Source organism: Pteropus medius, unplaced genomic scaffold (genome assembly GCF_902729225.1).
Source record: "Pteropus medius unplaced genomic scaffold, Ma_sr-lr_union100, whole genome shotgun sequence".
Taxonomy (NCBI): domain Eukaryota; kingdom Metazoa; phylum Chordata; class Mammalia; order Chiroptera; family Pteropodidae; genus Pteropus; species Pteropus medius.
In genome coordinates, this window is record NW_024354500.1 from 31,922,908 (window position 1) to 31,942,439 (window position 19,532).

The 19,532-nt window shown below is 38.7% G+C and overlaps 1 protein-coding gene across 1 annotated transcript; it reads left to right on the plus strand.

The window, feature by feature from the left end:
* The first annotated feature begins 13,725 nt into the window (after nt 1–13,725).
* On the plus strand, nt 13,726–18,622 carry IL17F (interleukin 17F). Its single transcript, XM_039853169.1, has 3 exons — nt 13,726–13,752; nt 17,639–17,844; nt 18,358–18,622. Exons 1-3 carry the CDS (start codon nt 13,726–13,728, stop codon nt 18,620–18,622), a joined length of 498 nt encoding a protein of 165 aa, XP_039709103.1.
* Nucleotides 18,623–19,532: the final 910 nt, after the last annotated feature.

Here is a 19,532-nt window from a genome sequence, read left to right on the forward strand (position 1 = left end):
AACTGGGTGCACCCAGCATTTTGGTAATAACCTATAATACCAAGTTCAGCTCTCTGCAAGCCAACAAAAGAATAGAAAGTAGAAGACAAGGTAGAAGAGTGTTTTCGGCAGCCACAATAGATATTAATTGTATTAAAATAACTTACTCAAGAACTCAATGGAGCTACAATTGAGTTTTTAAAAACTTAGAGCAACATAAAAGAAGTTTAAAAATAGGTTCTTACTCATTGTCAAGAGGTTGTGATTCCTGTGGGGGAACCTGAAAGAGGCCTCCCGGGCAGAGGCTCTTCTACAGGTCAGTGGCCCCTGAGGGCATTGCTGTTGCCATATAGTGCTGAGGTTGCAATGATGACCCAGAGTCATCAGAAAAAAAAAATACGTACTTCATTCCAAAAGAAGTTTGTTTCCATTTAGGTTTGCCATCTGAAATAGTTAAAGTAACTTATAGGGCTTAGAGAAATATGTTGTATCTTTAAAAGTTATGCTCCCTTATTTCTTAACTCTCCTGGGTAAATGAAGTGTCAATATGTAAGGATTGTTTTCAAAAAATTCAATTTGGTAAGTATCACTGAGATTGAATCTGTGTCACCAAATAAGTTTGGTTAAGTTTGTGCTGCTTGTTATTTCATCTGTAAAATGAGATAATTACTGCCTTATAGGATGCTTGTGAGACATAATTGAGAGCAGGTGGTTAAATGGCTACAGGCATGGAACTATTCCCTGATACTTCAACTTGCAAATTCCAAGTTTCACCAAAAACAAAATGATTCATTTTGATAAGTGCTTTTTTAAAAAAGGTCCTTTGATCAAAACAGTTGAGAATGGTTTCCCCCTTATTGAGTTCCGAACTCTGTTCCTTTCCCTGCTGTTTCTGTCCTCTGGTCATTGTGACTCACTCAAGCACCTGTCACAGGGAGGACCCTTGCCTCCAGCTCATGGCAACAGGTTCTTCAGCCATCTTCTGGAGACTGAGATCTTGTACTCAATGTGGGCAGTGTCACCTCATTCCACAACAGCTCTGTGAATTAAGATCATTAAGACAACACGGAGGTGTAAAATAAAGAGCAAGTTTTCGAGAACCAGAGAGTCCATAGGTTCTCCCCGTCATTTTTCCTGAGTTCAAACTATACCAGTTGTCTTAATGGTTTCAGACTTTTTCTGAGGTGACATCTACCCCAAGGGTTTTGGCCAGTGGAATATGGCAGGTATATGCTGGCTGCTTCAGTCCTAACAATAGCGCTCTGTGCATTCCCCTTCCCTGCCATCTCCCCTCCTCTCCTCAGGAGCCAGGTATCTTCACTTCCGCTTTACAGGTAGAGAAGTGGAGAGGTGAAGTGTTTTGTACCAGTTGCACAGGAAATCTTTGCAGAGAGCCAGAGTTGTCAGAGGGAAGTGAGCCCTGCACTGGGAAGCAAGGGCACCGCTGGGTTTGAGTTCCCTCTCTGACAGTAGGTGGCTAGTTAATGTGCCAGGCTGGGCGAGCCACTTCCTTAGAGGGAAGTGCTCGGTTTCTTTACCTGGAAAAAGAGGTGGTTAAACTAGGTGATCTCTGCTGTCCCTTCTGGTAATGCCTATGACTCTTAACCCCTGGCTAGTTAATGTGCCAGGCTGGGTGAGCCACTTCCTTAGAGGGAAGTACTTGGTTTCTTTATCTGGAAAAGGAGGTGGTTGAATTAGGTGATCTCTGAGGTCCCTTCTGGTAATGCATATGACTCTTAACACCCAGTGGCATTTCTACTCACAAGACACGTTAACTCTGATACCACTTGGAGCCGGGACAGAATGAGTCTTCCATCATGTTAAATATCTTTTTCAGGGTAGTGATCTCTGCGCCTCTCTATTTTTGTGGGTAGAACTCCAGGATGTTCCCAATTATCTCAAGAGATTTAATTCCTACAAAAATTTTAGAGTAAAATTATTTTTTGTTCTACTCCACTTGAATTTGCTGAAATACAGACTTAGTTCACTTTCTTTTTTCAGGTCTGATGCCTGTGATGAGTGCTGTTTTCTGCCTGTTCCATTATTAACCAGCATGTAATCCGAGCTCGCACTCTTCAGTCATTCCTCAAGGGAGAGAATTAAGATTCTCAATTCTTTTCCTAAATATTTTTACTATTAAATCCTGAGTATTTTCCCACAGCCTGTAGGAGGACATTAGCTTCTGCTGAGATGTACCATTCTGATAATAGTTTTCCCAGCAGGTAACTTTTTGTAACAAGTAAGCCTTCCTACCTTTAAGTACCAACATTTAACCTTGACATACAAAGATCAGCTCGTGCCATTTTGCACATGTGTGCTGCTATTATAGTTATCTAAGTGGATGGAATCTTGAACGAGAGCTATAATAAAGCCAGATAATATCTCCAAAAACATAGCCTAAAGTTGGATTTAACGGGGCATTCGTTCTATTTTTAAAAAGTATTGTTATGATTAATAAAACATCATAGATGGTTTAGGAAAATCGTGAACAAAATAATCTTACCACCCTAATAAAACTACTATAACTTATATTTGGCGAATTTTAAAACTAGTTTTAAAAGAGAAACCTCACAATATATCCAGCGTATTAGCAAGATACAGGTTAGGCATTTGAGAATGGAATTAATAAACAAAATAGGAGTTATGGGACTAAGAATGTATCAAACTGTGAACTGAAAATTGATACTGCAGAATAAATGCAAGCGTTCACATGTCACATTTAGCTAATGGATAATAAACTAAGCAAATCAGAGTTAACGTAGTAGGGATGTTGTATAAAGGTTCCAAGCTCCCAAGTAAATTTTGACTCCCAGAAACAACTTCCTTATGCACCTAGTTATTGGAGCAGGTGAGCAGGTGTCATCCTGTTGATAGCTATCATTTGGTAAGTGCTAAACATATAAACTATCTCATTGAATCTTTCCTGTAATCCTATGAGGTAGGTTTTATTATCCCAATTTTATAGAAAAAAATAGGCTTTGAGAGGTTAGATAATTTGCCTAGGTGTGGACTATAGATTCAAACACAGGGCTATCTTGACCCTTAACTACTGTGTTCTAACCAGCATTCTGTGCCGTTCCCTTTATAGGCTTCAAAAGGCTGAGAGTGTTCTGGGAGCTGGAGGTGGTCAGAGCTGCATCTCTGAGTAAACCTGGTGTGACATTGTAGGTGCCAGTGTGCAGAGATTAAATCGAAGACTTTCTATAGCTGGTAGTGATCTCTGACCAATCTCAACGATTTGCCTTAAGGGCCAAGAGCTTACTTGGCAATGTCTGCTCTTTCCTGTTATCTCAAAAATCTTGCGCTATGGTTACCAGTTTCTAAAACCTGTTTAAATTTTTTTAAATTAAAAACAATTCTGATATAATCGTTTCTTGTAAAAACAGTATATTTTCATTAGAGAAACACTAGAAAATAACCATAAGAAGTAATTAGAAACACCTGTAATCTAGTTACCCAGAGAAAACATACCATGTTTTTTTTTTTTACCCAGATACATCTGTGTTTGTGCATAAATAGTTGGTACCTGCTTATTAACTTCCTTAGGATAATTTCCTTGAAGTGTAATTGCTGGACCAAAAATATGAACATTATTCAAGTTTTAGATATATTTTATCAGTTTCTATCCCCACATGTATATACAAAGGATGCCCTTTATCCCGCATCCTTGTTGACACTTGATACCACCCCCATCCCTATCTCTTACCTTTTTAAAATTGCCAAATTTAGTCTGCTTAATATTTTGTTTATTTTTAAGATCTCATACCATGTGCTTCTCACACAATACCTTCACCAGTACTTACAATTCAGAGTTATGGAAGTGGTTTAAAATTCTCCCCATAGTTAACATAGAGCAAGTGCAGAAAATGTAATTTTTCACCACTATATAATCTTTGAGAACTAGAGGTGAAAAGTTGATAGAGTAAGGCACCTTATGAGCTGTCATCGAAACCATCTGGCCAGACCTTGTTTCCATTTATCTTGTTAATATACAGATAAATGTGTATAAGATAATGTGAAATGGCTAAAAAGGGTTTAGAACAACAAAAAGACCGTTTCATTTCTCATGATCTTCAGGGAACAGGCAGAGTCGCTTGGGTGTCCTGACTCTAGTCCAGACGTTACTTAGAATGTGTTGCTTGCTCTGCAAGTCTGATTCTCTGACCACCCGTCACTTTTACACCATGCCCTGGGCATCTTTGTTTCAAATATTCGCCATCCTGCATCTGGAGAAAGTTCTTTTTCCTTCTCTTGGCTTGGAGTCTGAAGCCTTAGGTTTGAATTTCAGCTCTGCTATTTAATAGCTGCGTGGCTTTGGACAGTTTCCATGTACTCTTTAAGTCTCAATTTCTTAATCTGCGAAATGGAGAGATGTATCATCTTTTCCTCATGGGATTGTCATGGGAATCAAATATAATAATGTATACGAAAATGCTCTGTAGGCTGTACAGCTTTATCTACGTCAGGCTGTTAATATTATAATCATTTTCCACCCTGGGCAGCACTTTGTTAAAGAGAAAAATGGCCGTGGAAGAATTGGAGAGAGGGGTCATTTTATTTGCAGATGGAGACTAGAGGAGTCAAAAGTCCTGGGTGCAGGCCAAGCTTCTCCCCTGAGGGCTATCTATGGGAAAGCCATTCCACCTCCATCATCAGCCCAGAGAGTTGCACCATATTCTCTCTAAAGACTTGTGCAATTCCTGAACTCTTTGATGGAGCAAAAATGAAGAGATGTCTACTTTGCGTTTATGACTAACTTGGCTGCTAGGTAGAGGGGTACTCTGGACACATGCACCTGTAGGGTGTGAGAGGTGTCACAGGATAAAGAAAATCAGCAGTGGCGTTCTCCTCTGGGTGATTTGTTCAGCATAAAACCTGTATAATGGGCATAAACATGAGCAATCTACAGGAAGCTTTCTCTCCAACTTAAATGAGTGCTGGGGTCTGCATGGCCAAGAACCTTCTCAGAGTTTTTAATTTTTCCTTAATGTCTTTTCCCATCAACCTTCCTTTAATCTCCCCGTGGGTCAAGTGCAGCAGACCAGTGGAATAACCCCTGCTAAATTGGGAGCACCTCTCTCTGCTCCCCCAGGTTCTACTTTCCTTCCCACATCCTTCCCCTCTTCTTTTTCTTTATTTCCTTCTCCTCACTCTTCTCTTTCATTCATTCTTCAATTACTCTCCTCTGCAAAGATGAAGAACTGTCCCTCACAGGAAACCCATTTCATCCTGTTATTATACAGTGTTTCTATGAAAATTAGGAGAACCTGAGATTTATCATTCTGAGTCAGTCCCATGTAGGAGTGAAAGTGACACATTTCTCAGAAGTGTTGTCTCAGGCCTCTCTCTCTGGTCCTCCTCTCCACCTCCCAGTTTATCTTTCTCTTAACCTGGATCTTTGTAGGACACAAACAGTTGTGATACTTAGAATTTTTAACATTTGGACTCATGTGATTGTTTTTCGCACAAAGAAGGAAAAAAACTGAAGAAGCAGCAGAAGATACATTACTCTATTCAACCACATATGCACACACAAACATACTCATACACATCCCTACTCCCAAGATTGAGATTGTGGGTATGTTTAATTAAATTATGAATATATGTATATGTGTATGTGCGTGTGTGTGTATATACACCTATATATATTTCTACTTAAATTAAAAATATATATTTTTTGGTTTTCATAAGATCCCTAAGTTGGACAAGACCTTGGAGATGGTACAGTCTAAACACCACCCCCCTCCCCCAATGTACGATTTTCCTCTGGAATATCATACCAGATGTTCATCAAACCTTGGTGTGACCTTCTCCTGACAGTCTAATCCTTCTCCCCTAAAAAAAAAAACAACTTGAAAATGGTATTCTTTGTAAGTTTTTTCTTCTCCAAGATTTCTCCCTTTAATTAATAATTTATTGACAACCTCTCTGATCTATTAAGAATTGAAGGTAATGTAGGAGAGGAAAAACTTTCTCCTTTACTCTCTTAGATTCAGCAACCAGGGGACCTAAATTAAACTGACAAAAGACAGATTAACAGGAGAAAGGATTTATTACATATGTATACAGAGGCCTTCCTAGAAAAGAAGTGAAGATCCAAAGAAGGGGTTAGGCCTGGGGACTTACATACCATTTTAACAAAGAGTGGTAGTAACTAGACAAAGGATTTCTAGCAGAAGTAAATTGTGGGAAAGTAAATATAAAGGGGAAACTAATAGAAGCTAAGAGTTATGTAGTGGAGTTTATAATGCAGACTCAGATTGGTGTCCACTCCATTGATAAGAGCTGTCTACCTCTCCCATGATTAAGAGTCATCCTCCTCTTCCTAATATAAGAGAGGGAGACATCTTTACAAATGGAAGTTTATGTTACTTTTACAAAGGGAAATTTATGCTCTTTCCTTAGACAGAAAGGGGGAGGGCAGACAGACTTTCCTGAGTCGGTTGTTTCTCAATTGCCTTCAGCTCAAAATTATCCTTATGCCAGTGACATATTTCGTGGCAGCATACTCTTGATCTCTGTATTAGCAAGAAACTAGGTAGAAGAAATTATCTAGTATCAATATCAAATTAAATCAAATCAAGTGAGCACCAGCTGTGGGTAGGATATTTTGCTAGGGCTGTGGGAGGGGTGGGAACATAAAAAAAGCAGAAGTCACAGTTGTCTCTCTTAAAGAGTTTAAAATCTAGAGAGCAGATGAGGAATAAACACTTGAAAATTTTAAAAGCAAAAGCACACACAAATAGCCATTCGAGTAGATAGTAAACAAGTAACTGCAAAACGAAATGCTGTGAGAGTAAGTCAAAAGTTCAAAAGTGGGAAAGTTGCAGGTCAGAGGAGATGAATTTTGAGGAAGAGGCCAGGCATTTGGGTAGAACCTAAATGAGTAGAGAGAACCGAAATGGCCATTCCAGAAAAAAGGAACTGGCCTGGAGAGAGTGAGGCCTCAAAAATACAAAATGTTTTATGAAACAGAAGCTGAAAAATGAGTTTATCTCATGTGAAAGGTTTGGGAAGGTGAATTTGGGTCAGTGTCTAAGGAATTGGTCACTTAATCTCGAGGCAAGAATGGAGTACGAGGTCATCTTTCTGGGACTAGACTTGCCATCCCAGATCACTACCCCAGAGCTTTGTTGGTTGTCAGTAAGATGACAGTCCAGAAGTAAATTTTGCTGACCCCTAGTTCCTGTATGACTTGGTAGCAAAAAGCAGAGGAGAAATTTTGGTGGGAGGAAGCTAGGAAAATTCGACAGTGTTTGAGAGAAACTCACATGGGCTTTCCCCAGGCATTGGCACTCGGTAATATGTTGACTAATTCCATCCACCTTGATGCAGGAAACAGCTTGGCTGCTGAGTAAGTGAAAGTCTGCACGAAACCTTGAGTTGCTTTGAATTGTCTGCAGCTAGCCTGTGGGTAGATTGGTGAGGCCGACCCAAAACAGGTCCTGCTGATTTTTTTTTAAATTAAGTTTATTGGGTGACATTGGTTAATAAAATTATATAGGTTTCAAGGGTACAATTCAATAATATATTATATATATATTGCATAGTATGTTCACCACTCAAAGTTAAATCTTCCATCACCAAATATTTGACCCCCTTTACGGTTATCTAACAGCACCCTTCCTCTCTTTCCCTCTGATAACCATTAAACTTTGTGTCTGTGAGTCTCTGTCTTATTTGTTTGTTGCTGCTGAATTTTGACATGGAACAACCTCACTTTCCTATTGTTCTCTTCATCCCCGTCCTAGCCAAGAAGCCCCCCAGAATAGAACAGATATGGTTCTTAGCTCTGAGGGAGTGGAGCTGTGAGAATTAATGCCCCTGTTTGTTTATTCCAAACACTTTCAAGGATACTCTAGTTTCAAATCCTCATTTTCAGAAAATGTAATGTATCTAGTGAACCCCACTGTAATTTTATGGGAAGAGTCTAGCGCTTTCTTTCACATTCTCAAAAGCAGTGCATCCCAGATATCCAAGTGATATGAATCACTTGGGGATCTTTTGAAAATGCAGAGTCTGATTCAATAAATTTGGCGGGGGAGGGGAGTGTGTGGCGGCGCTGAGATTCTGTTTTTAACAAGCTCCCAGGTGCTAGCAAGGTAGATGCTGCTGGTTCCAGGATCAAACTCTGAGCAGCAAGACGCTCCTAGATGGCCAGAGTGGGGATGGTGCTTACTACCTCATCCCGGATTCTTGCATGACCCAGTCTTGCCATCTCCTCCTGAGGCTGCTGTTCTCTCTCCACATCACTTCTGCTGTGTAGACATCGCAAGATTTCCATATATAAAAGATTTTACATTCGACATGGATATAATGGAAGAGAATTAAAGCACAGTGTAGACATGGAAACAGTTTGCATGCTAAGCTTAGGACTCTTAAAAGTTTCCTTGCCACCTCAGCTACTGGAAGTCTCTTACTGGCATCTCTGTTTCTTGTCTCCAGGGATAACTCAAAATCCTATTACTTATATGTGTAGTGATTTCCCTTTCTGCTCTACCCTGGAATAGGCTCTATCTTTGTACCTCCAAAAGGAACCAAGGCAAGTTCTCTCCAAAACAGAAGTGCCATTTGATATGACACAAAGTTCATGGCACTTTGTGAAAAGATGATTTTCTTCTTCTTTTTTCAGATAGTACTTTTGTTTTTCTTCCTCATACCCTTGTTAAATACCTAGCACAGTGACTGGTACAGCAAGGGAGTTTAATAAATGGTATTTTTGTTAAAAAGGAGATAAAACTCCATGGGTCCAGAGAATAGATTCAGAATAGGGGTTCCACTATTCTATATGGAACTTTCTCCAGTGACCTCAACCCTATTCTGCCCAGGATTCTCACAGACTACTCTGGGCAACTCCTTTCTTAAGTCTTTTCCCCCACCCCTTACTTTTCTTCTTTTTCAGCTTTTGCTCCAATTCCCTTTATCTCACTTCTCCGCAACTTTTGCATAGGTTATTCATTTTTTCATCAGAAAACCAAGAATCGTACTCTTTGACACACACATGCATGCACGCACGCGCACACACACACACACACTGAGAGGTAGAGAGAACGAGAGGGAGAGAGAGAGAGAATGGGAGACAGTTACAGATGGAGAAGGAAAAAGGCTTCTGTGTCTTTTATCCTTTGTTGACCTGAGCCCCACATAATTCCCTATGCCACAAACATCAGCACAGGATGAACCTGGTACAGTATTTTCATCCGAAAAATAATTATAATAATGATCCTTCTCTAATTTTTAAACCAAAAGTAAAGTGGTTGAATAAAAGCCATAACACTTTGAGGCCATTCTAACTTCAAGTTTTTGACCCTTATTCAGAAGGGTCTGACCCTAATGTAAGTAAGTATTTAGGGAAATTAGAAAGAACTGTTTAAATATCACTTAGAGATAAGACTGAGGTTAAAATAAATTATATACTAATAGCTTTTGTTTGGTGAATAAAAGTAAATAATAGTCTGTTTATTTTTTTGCATTTAATTCTTTACAAATATTTTTTAAACAGAATATAGGATAACATTGTTTAACTGACTCATAATGAGGAGCCAGAGCTTTGATAAAAAATAAAAATAAACAGAAAAGCCTGTAAAATCATTTCTTGTCTCTGTCAGTTCAGACTAGGATATGCGACAGTGACAATCTTCTAGTCGCAGTGGTTTACGAGAACAAAGGCTTATTTCTTGATCATACTTACATGTCCAATGTAGGTCAGCTGTGAGGCTCAACTCATTGTACTCAATCAGAGGTCCAGATCCTCTTACTATGCCATCATTTCCCCATATGTTATCATATTCCCTGAGTCAGGGGAGGAGAGGTCATGGAAAATGACAAATGGATTTTAGGTTCTTCTGCCTAGAACTGAAACTTTAATTCCACTCACATTTCTTTCTCCAAAGCAAGTCACATACCAAGAAAGCAAAGAAGTATAATTCTCCAGGTTCCAGGAAGTAGAGAAGAATGGCATTTTGGTAATCATTAGTAACATCTACCATAGTCCACCCTTCTGTTCACCAAATACTTGGTTCATTCTCCTTGCATACATAATACCTTTACCTTCCCCCTAAAGGAGAGCACCCAAAAGTCCCATTCTATCAGAGTATCTAGCTCAAAGCCTAGAATTTCTAAATGGCACACTATATTTCACCACATAAGGTCTGAGTGGGCAGAATGGAACAGGAAGATAGCAATAAACACTTCCATTTGGAAAAAGAAAGAATGGGAGATGCACAGTAGTTTTGGTCCACAGCAACCTTGAAATCCTGCTTGGCTGACATTGTGGGGACGTCACTATTTGTGACCCCTGGCTCTACTCGCTGGGGGCTGTTTTCCCCCCGATAATCTCTTTGGCCACATCTGAAATAGTGTTGACAAATATACCTTCTTGGGGGCCTAAGTTCCTGCTCCTAGATGGTTAGGGAACTGAAGGTTGGTTCATGATTAATTTTAAGAGCTCTCTCAAAAACTTAGTAAACTTCTTATCTAAATCAGTTCTTTTTGTGGCATAACTGCCAGAATATGTCTATTTCTTTGCTTTTTATTACCATAACTTTCTCATTCTTGATTTAATAGTGGTTTTCTAGAACTGTATATATCCTTATACTCTTTATTCTGAGTCTTTTTATTCAATTAAAAGGATGTACCAGATGCTTCATTTTGATTCCTGCCCATAGGAAATTTGCTTTGTTGAAAGGTTTTCCTGGGCATTTCTCCTTCAAAGTCTTTTTTCAATCTTATCTTTTGCTTTTGGGGGATAGAAAATTTTTTTTTAAACTTGAAAGACTGAATTTCTGAACTCTCTTTATTCTCTTTTTTTTTTTGTTTGCAAACATACCAACTCTTTCCAGAGCTCATCTCTTTCTTGTATTACCTTGCCAAATGCAGTTAATAGATACACATAAAACTAACATTCTGTTTTCCAGTCTCTTCCTCTAGAGCTCTTGTACTTCTAGGTACAATATCTGCCTCTTAAGTTATTGCAGGCAATAATTTTACCAAATGTTTTGCTATTGCACAATGTGGTTATCATTTATCTAATGTACAGTTTCATTGTCATCACAACCTCTGTCATCACTGACCTGTTGACAATGCCACTATTCTGGCCTTTTGCTATGGTAGCACCTCACTCCCAGGCATCAATTTCTGTAACCACATAAGTACTGCTAGGTTATGGCAGCATATCTTAATTAGAGTCACCTTTTCTTTTTTTTTTTTTTTTTTTTTTTTTTTTTTTTGAGTTAATATAAAAACTCTTGAAGTTTGATTTGTAAAACTGAACATGTACATTTAACTACCGATATCTCCAACAATGTCATGTCATTATCTTCTTTGTTAATATATGTCTATTTGCTTTTTCTTCATAATAAGATTTTAAACTCATTAATGTAGAGTCTGTAATAGTATAGTCTATTTCCTATAACAGCCCCATCAAACATGTAATAGGGCTTCTAGCACATGATTGGGAATTTAAAAAATCTTGTTAACTTAGATATTAACCAGCTATAATATTTTACCTCATGTGAGGCATTGTGTATTTCATTCTTAGAACTACAGAGTCTTCTGCTCTCTGTTTATGTGAGCTCTTGAATTATGCGTAGAGTGTCCTAGCTGTCAGTGTGTTGGCTCCAGTGCATGATGGCTCCACTTGCATTAAGAAACTCTTAAAGATGGAAACAGCTTGGATCATAGCTATTACAGGACCAGTTAATAAAGGACTATGTGCTCATCATATAGTCACTATTGTGTCCCCAGTATTAGCACATGATTTACAGTATAAAATGCTCAATAAATGTTAGATGAAATTATGATCTGAATTTGTTGATTCAGTGCATACTTGGTGAAAGCTGGTTACTAGTTTGATATCCTGGCAAGTTATTTATTTTTACCTTCATAGGAGAAAATGTTGTGACCGCTAGATGTAAAATATCGATGTTGCTTCCTTCTAACACAAAAGGCCATTCAATTCTTTCCAGCAATCCAGAAAATGCTGTTTAAATTAGGCACTTTTAATTCAATGTGATTTACTTGTTTTTTCTTTTAAAAAGCTGGTATAGTCTTCTATGTATTAAGGTATGGCTCTGAATGAATAAGAGACCACTAAAGAAAGTGAGTGACCCAACCAATCAATTGAACACACTTTTAAGGGGCAATTGCAAATATTCCTTTGGTAGCAATGAGTGATACATGAAAATGTGGCTCTTGATTTCATGGTCATAGCTTCACTGAGTATATGTAAGGACATATATGGTGAGGTCTTTAAAATTTTCTATAAGGGTTTCAGTCTAGCTAGAAGGGGTTGGCTAGGAGACTTGTCTTGAATCTGTGTATGCATAAAAATACACTGCTTCAATTTAGATTGTATATTTGGGGCTGTATATTTAGAGAAGGAGACTGGTAGAGGTTATTGGGGGAACTGAAGTTACCCCAAGTCATTGAAGACCCCAGAGACTCATCCTAAAACATATAAGCAAGTGTGAGATAAATTAAATATGAATACAAGAGTAATGAGGAAGGATATGACCTGAGAAAATGATTCAAGGAAGCCTTTTTATAGGAGCTAAACTTCTGATTGTTCTAGAAGAGAGATGCAGAGAAGGATCCATGGGCATGAAGAGTGGAAACATGTGTGAAAGACCCATGATCACAGAAAGAATTTTGATCAAATTTTGAGAGTCTTTCAATGAGTCCAACGGCTGCTTGCTCTTCATTTATTTCAGTTAAAGAAAATGGAGGAAAGTAGTGCAAACATGTGATAGATGAAAATAACTCTGTCCTGCCAAAATGTGTCCTGCCCTTTTAAAAATGCATATGTAATTTTATCTAATCTTAATGGAGACACAAAAAAGCAAGCTACTGTTATTTCAGAAATGTCTGTGTACTTCTAAAGCACAATGTCTGGCATATAGCATGTGCTTAATAAACGCTTATTGACCTGAAGTTAACTGAGACAAATTAACTTTTTGTAGGTTATTTAAAGTTACACATCAGAGCATTCTTTTAAAGGCTCCATTTGCTAATCCATTTTGGTTAAAAAAAAATTATCCTTAATCAGAGATAATCAAGATAGTGGTCACTTCTATGCTTTATAAATAATGATTATTTATCAAGTATCGGTAGGAGTCTAATCATGGGGTTAAAATAGAATTAGTTCAGGTTGGCTAACAACTACCTGAGAATATAATTTCAGAATCTCTCACTGAGGTCCTTCTTTGGCTTTGTTTTCCATTTATAAAATGTTGCTAGGGAGTAGCCTCTCATTTAATACCAAGGCTCTTCTGAGGATGACTTATCTCTCACTTAAACAGTGGTTCATATTTCATGACTAGAAAGTAGAACATGAGGTATATGACAAGAGTTGTTAGGCGTTTGTGGAAGAATATAAAAGATCATGACAGCAATTTGTAACTTGTTTCATCTCTGTAGTAAATTAGTTCAGAATTTTGCTGTAATTTGAGGGCAATGGGGGTGGAAGTGAGGTAGAAGAGAAGGAAGCTTTGGTCCTTTTTCGTCATCCCTTTCTAGGGTCCCCCTTTGGCTTCCCTTCAGGAAGTGGAATAAGAAAAAAAAAAACTACATTCGTCAGTAACTCTGGGGCAACCACATCTTAAGACAGTAAGCAGGTCAATCGAAACAAGGACAGTGATTGCTATAAAACCGACAGGTACTGTCATTGACACAACACAGGCATACACAGGGCGACACATACACAGAGAGAGCTTACTGCACAAAGCAGGCAGCCAGAACAAAACGACAATGACCAGCCTGCATAATACAACTATGGTGAGTAGGAATAATTTCTATTTATGTACAGTCATTCCTAGAATTTCATAAAACAGATTTCTAAGGAATTAGACTTGATTGGGTTCTTTATTTGGATAATTTCTTCGAAATACAGAGCTGACTTTAATTTTGGCTCCTGTCTGGTGGAGAAAAAGAAAAAATAACTAGAAGTTATAATGGGTGCAAAACATAGCTCTTCACCTGATGGCTTTTGCACTTTGGTGTTAGTTCATGCAGGTCTTGGTGTCACAGGCTGGACATGAACTCTCCTGTGGCCACTACTATAGAGTTAGTTTGGCTTAAAACTCTAATCTCATGTGAGAATTTAGCCAGCCTTTTAGGATATATATGTCTCTATTTTACCAAAGGAAGTTTGGGCCCCAAGTGGTTTAATGATTCCCCCAAGACTACAGGTAGAGAAGGAGGACCCTGCATGGAGGATATGAAACTACCCAGTGATGAACTTTGGACAGCTCCTAGAGGGAAATTTGCAATGTCTCTGATAGCTGATTATGTTTGCCTTGTTTCATTCTTCTTGGAGGAGAGAGAAATGTTGATGTGACGGTACCCTGGGTCTCGAATCTTGCCTGGCACAAGTCAGGTCAAACCTGGGAAGAATTTAATATAGAGGAGTATGAAAACAAGGCTTGGTTAATCACTCACAATATTATCGATTTAAATAATTTCTCTTTTTTTTTCCCTCCATTTGTAAGCCATGCAACTTAAAAGAGCTTAGAATTCATAAAAAATTCATGGCATATGGTGATGACCACACTATGTTACATTTACATATTGTTTTAGAGATGTCAAGAAATGCAGCAAAGTGCAGTATTTAGGGGGCATAGGCTTTGGAATCAGACCGAGCTTCACCACTTACTAAATGTGGGATTTGGGATAATTTACTTAACTACTCTGTGCATTATTATTCCCTTTATCAGTATAGGGGAATACTAATGGCATCTCGCTCATGGGGTTTTGGGAGGGATTAATTAATATCATTGTAAACGACTAAACCTGTACTCTGAAATAGCAGATCTATGTATGCATAGCTTTTAGTTAACCTGGCCATTTTAATGTAACGATCAATAGGGATAGTAAAAGCATTCAATAAATGTTAAATATTAATATTAATAGTATTATTTTTCCCTCTGAGCCTCTCCTCAATCCGGTGAAGTAGATTGGAAACTCCCTTCCCCATTATACAGACGAACAGCTCGATTAAGTGATTTAACATCACTGAGTACTGTACACATTAGAACTGGGACATGAATCTAGGTTTACTGGCTCCAAGCACAGTGTTTTTCTCCTTGAATGGCTCAGGGGCAAGATCTGTGACCCTCTCAGAAAGGAAGTGTTATATATACTATTCTTGTGAACCAGCAAGAGCCTTATCAGAGCCCCTGCTCTGTACTCCATAACCACTTAAATCTACAATTTCAGCTCAACAGCTTTGTGAAGCAAATTAGACAGATTTGCAGACATGATTTGATTTCCTGATAAAGAGCCATGTGACCTCCAGCGCTCATGCAATTCTGATGCAGATGTCAATATTGCTTAAAATGCTTGGCTCCTCTAGTGGGACAAAGCTAAGGCTAAACACCTGTGAGTGGCTATATATGTAGTTAACAATAATAAGGATAGCAACAATATTCAATAGCAACAGCACTGGCCACTGACACGTAGGTTCAAGTCCCCAGACTGGCATTAACAGGCTAGCGACCCCTACCAAGTTATATACTGCCTCTCAGATATGAAAATGTTCACTTGTCTAATCAAGATAATTAATACTAACTTGACCTACCCCACAACACAGTTGTGAGAATCCAGCGTTTAAAGAGATGTGAAAGTGTTTTCTAAAATACTCTAAGAATATAAGCGAATACAATAACGACTTATTATGAGCATGGCAATTTTTGCTAAATCATATAACCTCGAGGTTCAGTTACTTTAAAGCTTCAATAGTGAAAATTAAAAACGATTTATTGAATATGATACGGAAGAGAAAAGAGGAAACACAAAGGAGGAATTTACATAAGAGACCTAAGGAAGTGATTGATAGGCTTGGGAAGCTATTTAAGGATCTTCTTGTCTCAGCAGGCATCCTTTTACTTTTTAAAACTTCATCGTGTTATATCTAGATAGATGGTGCATGAAAGCAAACTTCACATCTTTCCTGTCCATGGTGTATCATCAGCACGTCAACTTAATAAAAGTCACCTGTACTGAATATTTATCATGTGCTGGCTGTGCTCTTCATGCTTTGTATGGATCATAGCTTTTAATCTCCACATTTTCTGGTGGAGAAAACTGAGTCATAGCTAGTAAGAGCCCTGGAACTGAGTTATGGACCCAGGACATCTGATTTTAGAGCCCGTGTCCTGAATCACCAGACTATAGAGATTAAGAGAGAGCTGTTGGATGAATGAGTGATTGTGAGAGATGAGAGTAGATGGCTGCTGATTATCTGAAGGCAAATCAGCCTATTTGGGCTTATCTGGGTCAATCTTGCTTTCAACTTCTTTTAAGTATCAGCTACTTTGGTTCAGAAAGTTGATACCATAACCTTTTGATTTACTCTTATCATTTCGGGCCTTTTGACTAACATGTCTAATTGCCTTCCCTACCAAAACTCATGGGAGTTATGAGCCTGAACAACACTGAGCCCAGAGAATGAAAGCAAGTCAGCTTCAGCTCTTGTTCTGCATCATGTTGAGAGTTGATGACGGGCATTGTCCATCCCCAGTGAGGGGCAGCGGAGATGGTGGGGTGAACAAAAGCACTGTTGTGACAAAGGGAAGCTGGAGAGATTTTTAGCTTTTCTTAGTTAGGGCCTCACAGAACACCTTTCTTTCTTTGTGCATTCCTGTAACACTACAAAAACCAATATTTCAACGTAAGAATAAAAAATATGTGTTCCAGAGTTAAAGAGAAATAGTTTCTTAGTTTCTGTTGTTGTGCATCATTAGTGCCCCTGCTTCTTTTAATTAGCACGGTTAATTGAAAGTTTGCTGTAGTTGGTGTTGCATAGTGTTTTCCTTTATGCGTTGAGCTTAAATTAACTGTATTGTTAATTTAACTGTTCTGTTTTGTTTATTCATCCACTCACCCACTTTTTCATTCATCCAGAAAGTATTTATGGAACACACCTGTTCATGTTCTCCTGCATGAACTTACAATCTAATAGGTGTAGATCTGACACAAACACAAATACTTCATTTCCAGATAATAATGAAATGCTGCCTGAGTGCTAAATGGTAAAAGCTTATGATTTAAGGATAGTTAACATACTTCTAATCAGAGTATTTTAGGGACAGTTTCTGGAGGAGACCACATCTGAGTGGGGCCTTGATGGAAGGGTAAGATTTGGAGAGAGAGGGATAGGCAGTGTATTCTAGGTGGAGGAATGGCTGGAAGGAAAGATTTTGTGGAGGATTCGTGGCATATAAGGTTAGAAATAAAAATAAGAGCTATCACTTAGTAAGCCTCTATTTTTGTTAGATCTATAGGTTCTTTACATAGAACATTTCACTTAATCTTGTGAATATTAAAATCTGGTTAGAAAGAAGAAAAAACAGAGGCTAAGTGAGGAAGCCGAGGGCACAATTTACACCTAGTGCCAGATCCTAACATCTTTCTGTCTCACTGGTCAGGAGCTCTCACACTGTGGAGGGCTCAGTCACCAGGCTAACGAGTTTCATTCTCAGTTTGGTACACTGATATCTTCATGTACGACTGTTTCCATTTCTAGATGAGGCTTTGATGTTCAGACAGAAATCCTGATACCATAAAAGACCAGGAATACTGAGTTCGGATAAAGCATGGGATGTGTCTTGACATCAAGTGACACCAGAGTCCCTAACCAACTGCAACCTACTCTGTTTTCCAGGTCAAGTCCCTACTGCTGTTGATGTTGGGGCTCACCCTCCTGGGGGAGGGGGCAGCTTGGAAAACCCCCAAAGCAAAGGATACTGCTCTTTGCCCTCCTCTGGAGGACAATAGTGTGAGGGTTGACATTCGCATCCTCAGTCAAAACCAGGGCATTCTAATCTCACATGACTTCCAGAACCGCTCCAGCTCCCCATGGGATTACAAGTAAGTGCAAAAGAGATCGATCTTTACATTCTTTTGAAAAATATGTTAATTTATTCTAATCATAAATTAAAAACATTAGAAGAAAATAGAAAAATTAAAAGCCCTCATATTTACTCTTAAAAACAGAAATCTGTTTACTTGGGAGCTCACATTTTTCTTGCTGTTTACATAAGCATAAGTCATAATTATAATAACAATGTAAAGAAAAATAATCTAAAAGATCTAACATTTATTGAACGCCAACATTTTACAGTGTGGTGTTTCATATGCATTTGTATCAATGGATGTTCTCAGCAATTGCATGAGAGCCGTGTATGAGGATCCCCATTTTATGGTTGAGGAAACTGAGGTTTAGGGAGTTAGGCACTTGCCAGAGGGCTGCGTGTAAATCCAGGTTCTCTGAGTCTGTGCGCAGCCCCTAGTAACTCAGAACTAACTTTCGCAGATGAGCACCCAGTTTGTCCATCTTCTCCTCCCTGTCTCACCATCTGCTTTTGTTTGCTTTTCCTGCAGCGTCACCCAGGACCCTCACCGATTCCCCTCCGAGATTGCAGAGGCCCGGTGTAGGCACTCAGGCTGCATCAATGCCGAGGGGATAGAAGACAGATCCATGAACTCCGTTCCCATCCAGCAAGAGTTTCTGGTCCTCCGCAGGGAGCCCCAGGGCTGCTCTCATTCCTTCCGACTGGAGAAGATGAGGGTGACTGTTGGCTGCACCTGTGTCACCCCCATTGTCCGCTATGTGCGTGGCCTGAGAGCTGCACAGCAACTCAGCTGAAGAAGCTGCAGAAATGCCACGCTTCATCTAGTGCTCTGCAGCAAGTCCTGCGCGTTCCCCAATTCTCTCCATGTCATGAAACTCTTAACGAGGTCTACGTGGAATTCTCAAAGCTCTGTAGTAGATATGGTATTAAATTTCTGGGGGCACTTCCAAATCCTAACACAGTCCTGAGATGTTCCGATTTCCTAACCCCTTAAAAATGTGTGGAGGAGAATGAAGCATTCTTTGGTTGACTCTTTGTATGCTGCCATGACCGCCATGCAATCATATGTGATGACCAGCCACGCAGTCACTGTGATACAGTGCCATTTCCTGGCAGCTTTTTGATAAAATGGGATTCTGTTCCACATGGATGAAAAAGTATATACACGTTGTAAGAGTGTGTGGAAGGGACTGTGAAGGATGGGGTGGGGTGGGAATGATGGGGATAAGGATTTTATGCACATGTTTATTAAGCACTTGATACATATAGATGAGATTGGTCTGATATTTATATTTGTATGGAAACTTCATATAATTATGATGTATTGATAATATAAAATTTAAGAGAAAAATTAATATATGAAGTACTAATATAATAAAGCATTAATGGTTAAAATATACTTTAGGTGTTCTTCTCAGCTTGTACTTAAAGACCTTGTAGCTCTAAAAAATTTTAAATTCCTTATACCTGTCGTTTGTTTTTCATATCTTCTCATCAGAGCACTAGTGTTAGAATTATTTTATTATTATTGTTTGGTGTGTGTGATCTCAGTGATATTAATTTCCCCTAGCTTTATTGAAATATAATTGATAAATAACATGGCATAAGTTTAAGGTGTACAATGTGATGATTTGATACACAAATATATTGCAAAATGATTACCAAATAAGGTTAGTTAACACCTCCATCCCCTCATATAGTTAC